This window comes from Nyctereutes procyonoides, unplaced genomic scaffold (genome assembly GCF_905146905.1).
Source record: "Nyctereutes procyonoides isolate TBG_1078 unplaced genomic scaffold, NYPRO_anot_genome, whole genome shotgun sequence".
NCBI lineage: Eukaryota > Metazoa > Chordata > Mammalia > Carnivora > Canidae > Nyctereutes > Nyctereutes procyonoides.
This window is the reverse complement of record NW_026575035.1, coordinates 656,110-664,500: the sequence shown is the minus strand read 5'-3', so window position 1 is coordinate 664,500 and position 8,391 is coordinate 656,110. Positions and strand designations below refer to the sequence as shown.

The 8,391-nt window shown below is 37.0% G+C and overlaps 1 protein-coding gene across 1 annotated transcript; it reads right to left on the bottom strand.

The window, feature by feature from the left end:
* Positions 1-2,886: 2,886 nt before the first annotated feature.
* FABP12 (fatty acid binding protein 12) lies at positions 2,887-8,131 on the bottom strand. Its single transcript, XM_055318188.1, has 5 exons — positions 8,118-8,131; positions 7,358-7,445; positions 5,396-5,568; positions 4,457-4,558; positions 2,887-2,961 (listed from the first exon to the last, which is right to left on the bottom strand). Exons 2-5 carry the CDS (start codon positions 7,428-7,430, stop codon positions 2,887-2,889), a joined length of 423 nt encoding a protein of 140 aa, XP_055174163.1. The 5' UTR covers positions 7,431-7,445; positions 8,118-8,131.
* Positions 8,132-8,391: the final 260 nt, after the last annotated feature.

The window sequence follows — 8,391 nt, the reverse complement described above, 5'->3', positions numbered from 1 at the left end:
GGGACATGCTCCCTAGGACAGACGTCCTGATAAGGTGTGCACAAGAGCCCATGTGTGCCTCCCTGGCCAGGCTGCTGTCCTCACTCTTGCTGCCTCTGCCACCCTTGTTGCTGGTTTTCTTCTCTCCTGGACAAGGCAGTTATCCGCCAAGAAAGTGGCATCAGAGCTTTCTCTCCAGGTGAAAACATTTGCTTTTTAATCTGTTATTTATTTATACATTCCAGAGATTAAAGTCCCAGTGTGATACTTCTCTTTTTTTAACACATCTCTTCTCTTTTGAGTCAGTCAAGGGGTAAGGAACATGACTTAGCTCTCCTGACATCGCTAGTTCCCATGTGGTGCCAGCTACATGGTGAAGGTGCAGTAAATCCTAAATTACAAAATCACTTTAGAGCAGTGGTGTGTCTTGTTCAGTTTGGTTGTACATTGATTGCTGAACCACACCTGAGGGGGACGCCACCTCCATCATAGTAAGGGACTTAGTTTTAATGGTTCTCAACCAGGTAAAGGAGGTAGGAAGAAGGGTGGCATGCTGCCTGTTTACCTTCCCTGAAAATCTTTGTTTGCTGCTGTTACATTTTCACGATTTGTGTTTGTTTGAGTACCCAAAAGTCTCTAGGCTTCATCAAATTGTTGACAAATAAAATAACATTAATACCAATATCCAAATGTTATCTTCACACTTGCTTGCAGAGAACCCCAGCCATTGCAGAGTACCCCCCACCCCCACCCCGCTCTGAGTCCCAGGTGTCCCAGGAAGTCCTCATGGGTGTCCTGCTTTCCACTGGCATCTGATAGCGACTCCTTCTCCACAAGGCTTCCTGAATGGCCAGTGAGAGTACCTCCATGGCCACAGCAGATGAGAATCCTCATACCAAAGCCAAGAGCACTGTTTGTGAAGTTTCCATATCCACTGACCCTTCAGGTACCAGAGAAGTGCTGGGTTCCATTTCGGTGGGGAGAAGGCTTCTTTCCCATTTCTGTGCAACATGCTATCCCCGGGGCCCTGCAGCAGGCTGCTTGTGTCACAGCCGTACACAGAGCTACAGGGACACAGCTCCCCTGGCCTCTGCCCGTGATCCTCTCTGTCCAGTCCAAGCAGCCCAGAGGATGTTTTTCTATGCCTTCCATCATCTTCTTCACCATTTCAGTACACCAAGAAGTAAACAAGCATTTCTCTCACTTCTACTGGATTTCTAAGATCCCCTAATATATTAATTCAGGCAAATAAGCAGTGACAGGTGACAAGTCCAAATGATCCAACTCTATGTCATCACCTGGACCAAGCTGTGGCATCCTGCCACACTTGGTTTTAACATAAAGGGAAGCCTGTTTATTCATAGGTTTGGCGTAGTGTTCCACTTGATTTGTAATTGTATGCTGTGAACCTGTTTCTATCTTGATTCCCTATGTTATGGCTATGAGGTGACCAATCCAGAAACATGGGTTCTGGTTCCAGTTCCACCTAAAACCATCATGATGGTATGGAAGTGTATGGGTCACCAGTTTGGACCTATTTCCCCATCTATACAATAAAGCAATCAGTCTACACAGTTCCTTTGGTGCTAATAAAACAGACTCTTCTCCTTTGTGTTGGCTTTTAGTGTGAAGGAAGTAGGTGTGTGTTCTCTGTAAAAATAGTTTGCTAATCTATTAGACTGTCCATTGCTCTGGTTCTAAACCTGTGTACTATTCTTTCACATATAGCTGAAGTATACTAGTTTATTAAAAAATTAATATTTTATATTCTGACCCCTTTTACCCATTTCTCCCAGTAGATGAAGGGGGTTAAAAGGTAAAAAAGAAAAAAAGGGAACTGCAAACTGTGGTCCAATGAAGCTTCCTTGTTAACTAGAAGTTTGATCTAAGAATAAATTTTTATTAATAATCAAGACAGAAAATCGTTCCTTACATACCAGTTCTTATAAGATAGGAAAATGCTTCCAATGGTCCTCATACTGTTGATTTTAAATTGCTGCACACTACTGATTTTAGGCAATCGTCCTGGTGTGCAAAAAACTGAAAAACACTAAGAGGCTAACAAAATAAATGGTTGTGTTAGAAAATGCCCAGTGAAATCAGCATACAAGTTGATAACAAAACTTTTCGTTATAGAGTTCTATTCATATCAGTGGGTGATATAATAATTTAGACATTAAATTAAAAATTCTGAGCATGTAGGACAAAATTCTTTCTAAATACAAATCATCATGTATTAACTATAATAAGTGAAATCTGAAATATGAATCCTTCTAAACAGCCTCCGATGCAGTTTGATTATAAACTCTGGGCATGAATTCCTGTGTTTTGTATCTCTAGCACCTATCAGAAGTTTTTTTGCTGTTGTTTTTAAAGATTTATTTATTCGAGAGGGAGAGCACACATGGGCACACATGAGCATGATGGGGAGAGGCAGAAGGAGAGAGACTCTCAATCAGACTCGGCGCCAAGCCCAGAGCCCAACGTGGGGCTCAACCTCACCACCCATAAATCACAACCCCAAGATCACAACTGGAACAGAAACCAAGAATGGGATGCTCAACCAACTGTGTCACCCAGGTGCCCCCAAAAGATTTTTTTAATTAATATTAATTTCCCAGTATAGTGCAGGTCATGTTGAAGGAGTGACATAATATGCCTGATGAGAAACAAACCAACATGAAGTTGATTCCTTTCGGAATGTATTAGCCCTTAGGGGAACAGGATATATCAACTGGCTTCCCATAGCTCCCGACACCAAAGTACAATATAATACAGGCATATAAAACAGGGAGACCAAAATTGTTGACGCTTGTGCACAGGCTCTCTCATATTAACAGTTGTAACATTTTACTTTGGAGTTTTATTTAAACAACCTCAGCATTTTGGATCACAGTTTGGGAGTGCTTAAGGGTTTGAGACTGGGTTTGTTGGTACCCTCTCATACGTCCGAGTACAGGTAACATTGTTCACGGCACTTTCCTAGGAGACAAATGAAGGGATAAGATATTTCAGTGTTGTTGGTGAAACTGACTTTTAGAACAATGGAAACTAAGTACTATCCATACATATTCCTTAAAAATCTTAGAGAGATCTATGTAGATAAATGTAGATACCAACTATTTATTAGCTGACTTTGCCATATGTGTATGGCAAATCATATATATGGTAGATTTGGTTATACATATTTATGGTATATAATGCATATGTGTGTGTATGTATACACACACAAAAACAAAGCAAATAGTATAAAAATTGAAGTCCTTATTAAAACATTTTATTGTCTACAGTGAGGCATTTTTGATAATTATATACTCTACATATTACATCTATGTAGTATTTTGTGGGTTTTAGGGTACCAATATATTTTTTTAAGTAAACTCAGTCTTGGAGAGGATAAATGACTCGTCCAAAGTCATATAAGTGCTGAATGGCAGAGATGGAAGTGAACATTTTGGATTCTGAATCTATATTCTTCCTAATCAATTAAAAATATATTTGTTTGGTAGTTAATGTCACTATTAAGGAGCAGTAAAATCAAGTATCTTTAGTCTTCCACTTATTACTTTATAAAGAAATGTACTCTTCATTATTGAAGGAAAAAAATATCCCTACATTAAGAAATGAGGATAGGGTGAGAGGTTTTTTTGGGGTGTTACTTCTACATAATTCTTACATATTCCCTTAGAGCCATGTGATACTAAAATTGCCATTTTATTCATTTTGATGGAATTAGGGATTTAGGAAGAAGAATCATTGACATATTTCCCTCTACTGTGTAGAAGTGAGGAAGATGACCTGAGAAGTCATCTCATGAGGAGCAGAATGGACTCAAAAATGTATACTTTGAAATTAAGCCAACCTGGCTTTTAATCCCAGTGCTGCCATGTTTTATGAGCTGAATATCCTTAAATTAAGTCAGTGGCTGAATCTCAGTTTTCTCACCTGTTAAGTGGGCTAAGTAGTCTTACCGCACAGGATTATGGTGAGGATTGGGTAAATAAAATATGAAAATGAGCAGACACAGTAGTCATGGAAATTTAGCTTTTAATTGTGTCAACTCATCCATATACCAAGTAGACACCACTTAAGATTTGCATTAATTTAAATTTCCTTTTTATGTGTTTGTTTGGTATTGAGCTGGAAACAGTGAGAAATTAATCCTGTTATGGAGCAATAGATGAACAATAACTCACAATCTTTCTTGCACAAATGCATGCTTGTTTTGGCTTATGTACAAGTCAAAGAATTAGGCAATGGAACTTCTTTATTTTCTTTAGCTTTATAGTTCCTCAACCCATGCACATTTTATAATATTTATTATTATACATTTATCTGCCAATGTTTCCCCCCCATTCTTATAAAGCAAGAGAAAAAAATTACATTTGCTTCCATTATTTTAGAACAAGCTATCTGAATTATTTTATATTTAGGTGTTATAGCAGGTGACCCAAATAATGACAAGCAGCTCACTCACCACCACCATTTTTCCATCCACCAGCTTTCTCCTTATGGTGTTCTCTTTGCCATCCCAATCCTGAACTTGAATCAAAGAGTCATTATCTAAGGTTACCACACTCTGAAAAACAGACAAAATCGAATTCAGCTCAGATTGTCACATTTGGGCATTTTATCAAGCACCAAATTCTTGTCCGCTGTTGTGATACTCTCAGCTTTAGAATGGTGTTTACAGTTTCATTTATGTATTTTTTTTCATTTATATTTTAAGACTTGGTCAGCACTAAGTTTGTTGGCCGATTCTTCTGCAGGGGGAAAAGGTTTTATAAGAGTAAACATATAATGTTATCTTGAAAAATAAGTAAAACTCTCTTTTCCCTGAGAAATTAAGAGGAAGAGATTCCCTGTGCCATTTCCTGTCCCCTCTCCACTGCACACACAGAAACTTCTCCAACCCCACCACAATGCTGAATATGTATACTAAGTTAGAAAGCAGTTCCCTTTGTCAGAAGCCACTGGGGCCTGTGGTTAACTTGGTACTGTGGCATAACCTCACCTATACGGGTTAAGACAAGTTTTATTCATTGTAGCTTTATGCATAGAAAAGTGCTACAAACTAGAAGAGCAGAACTTTTGTTTTTGAGAGAAAAATCTAGAAAAATGATTTTCAAAATGTGTCTGTTGAGCATCTGCATCAGAAATATTAGAAACACAGTTTTCAGGTGCCTACCCCAGACATAAGAGCCTGTGGGAATGGGACCTTTTCACAAGCTTCACAGATGTACATATAGATACATTGGTGTCTATATTAGAATTTAAGGTCCCCAGATTTAGGTTTTAGCCCACAGTTTATCTAATACAGACTTTAGATGAATTTGCTCTAATTGTTTATTTACTTAGGATAATTTTGAATTAACATTCTTATGAAGTGTATCTGAAAGAGTGTTGAAGGCCTCACCTTGGTTTTATGGCCACCTGGTGTGGTTTCCTCAAACTCTTCCCCCAGTTTAAAGGAGATCTTATTATTTTTAAAGATGCTTTTGGTTTTTATAGTGATCCAATCTTCCTGAGTACTGATGGTCACAGTGGGTTTTGCCAGACAGGCAAGTTTCCTGCTGGCTCTTCCTATCCCTGGAAACCAGATAAAACATCATAGTTGAATCTGCTGCTGGCTTTAGAAGCTCATGTTAGCTGTATAATTCTTTATTATCTAGGAGGTTTGTGTAAGCAGATTTAATGCTTCATGAATGCAAATATCTGAAGCTAGTATCACCATCATTATAAATTAAAATAGATTATATTCTACAGGAAAAAAAATAGTCCCTAGTTTGGGCTAGTGGTTGTCGTGTTTCTTTAGTCCAGTAGCTATTGATCTTGTTGGTTCATGAACCTCCTTGAAAATTTGATTACAACGATGAACCATCTCCCTATTTTAAAAAGCACTCATTTATACAGATGAAATAGTTTGGTATGATTATTCAATCTTTATCTCTTCACTTGCATTCTTATATGTACACATATATAGAGTTTGTTTTTTCCATTATGTTTATTTTATTGTGCTAAAATACATATAACATAGAGCCGCCTGGGTAGCACAGTCACTTAAGTGTGGGACTCTTGGTTTGGGCTCAGGTCATGATCTTAGGCCATGGGATCGAACCCCGCACTGGGCTCTATACTCAGTGTAGAGTTTGCTTGAGACTCTCTTCCTCTGCTCACCCTCACACACTCTCTTAAAATAAATAAATCTTTAAAAAAATAAAATACATATAATATAAAAGTTATCATTGTAACCATTTTAAAGTATTTAAGTGGTATTAAGTACATTCACAATATTAAACAACCATCAATACTATATATATATGAGATTTTTAAAAATATATTTTATTATAACAATTATTATTCAACCTTTTCTGATTTTCTGTGTCAATACATATAGATATAAATTTTTGTCATTGCTACATAATAGTTTATAGGATGTGTATATTAATATTTATTTCATTTCTCTCCCTATTGATGGACATGTAGTTTGTTTCCACTTTTTCTTATTATAAATAATACTATTGTGAACATTCTTTTTTTTTATTGTGAACATTCTTATACACCTAGCTTTGTGCAGTACATGTAGGACTATTTTCTATAAAACACTATCACATATACAACAATACTTAAGTTAAATTTCTAAGAGAAGATAAATTAGAGAAACACTTCTAATATGGTTCATGAATTCATAATGTGAAACATGATAACAAGTTGTGATATATTAGATAATAATTCCCAAAGATATTCACACCTTAATCCCTAGAACCTGTGAATGTCATTTTATATGCCAAAGGGGACTTGTAGATTTGGTTAACTCAAGGATCCTAAAATAGGGAGCTAATCAGACATGTGAACCCTAAATGTAATCACAATTTCATTAAACAAAAAGGAAGGGGGATATTAGATTACAGAAGAGGAGAGGGCAATGTGACAATAGAAGCGGAGATTGGCACGTTGTGGCCAGACAACCAAGGAATGCCAGCAGCCACCTAGGCTGGGAAACAAAATCTATTCTGAAGATCCTCTAAAGATTTAGAGCAAATGCTTGCAAAAATGATTATTTATAAAAATATGACTTTTTGCTTGAAATTATTTATGGAAAGCATTTGCATTTAGTATATGATGCACATGTGTTTTGTCTATGCAATCTATGTAAATCCATGATATGTTACATGGGGGTGAGGGTTCTGTCAATTACAAACTAATTTTGCATAGGTACGTACTGAACCAATGTTGATCGTTTCTATGTGATTATGTCTATGTTTCTACTGGAGGGAGGAACAGGTCCAAGATTAACCTGATATCATGCAGACCAAGTTTCTGTGCTATCATTTCTCTCATTTTTACTGGCTATGATATGCAGGTAAAAATGGCTCACCCAGCTCTTTCATATATTCTTCAAAATTTTCACAAGAAATGGATTTCCATTTTCCCTGGAGCTGTTCAACCATTCTGTCTAAATTGATCTTAAAGAAAAATAATATCATTAGGATGAGAATGTTGTTGCTTCCTGAAATAGTGTTAGAACTTGTTTTTAATACAATTCTTGTGAATAGAACAGAAAAGTCAGGGGAGAAAGTTAGGAACTCTAATCCTTGTCATCTTGCCTTAATAATAAAGCAGGAAAGCTCTCTCAAATGTAAGCTGGTCAAGATGAAAATGGAAACAATTTTTGGCAGGACCAGATATAATTTTTCCATCTCTAATTTAGGATCAAAACTAGGTTTATAAATTCTACTTCCTTCCCTAAGAACAGCAACACACACATACACATAGCAACACATAAGAAGTAGAACTAGGCAGCTATGTTTATGCCATAGGACCCCTTTGTCTCTCTTTCTATGACCAGGGTGTTCTAGAATAAGCCAATTTGTCAGCTGTTCAGAGATCTTATCATACTCTCGTTCTTGATAATTTGAACCAAAAATCAGAAAGATTTCATAGATGGTATTTGGCATTTGAACTAAAAAGTTAAATTTAGCGAGGGCTGGAACAATCATTTTAGCCATGTACATATGGAGCAAGAGAATGAAACAGAAAAAAAGGAGAGAGAGTTTGTTCACACACATGCACACACACACACACAGCCTTGTTATTCATGCTTTTCCAGATGTCAGCTCAATTTCTCATAAGCTTACAGAGTTGTCATTGCCATAAGAACACCAGGTATCTTCTAGTAAACCCCCTCAATTTAGGCTAGGTTCTCTTGCTTCCAATCTTGACTGAAATACTCTGATGTCCACTGATATCTGTAAGGAATCAGAACAGATGATAAGGAGTAAAAGAGGAAAGACACCAACTAGAGGATATTTCCAAAGTCAAGAGACAAGCACAGCCTTACACTGCAAACGCCATCAGCTCTGAGAGCATCATTGTTAACCCTAGGCAATGCTTGGTGTCCATATGCTAACA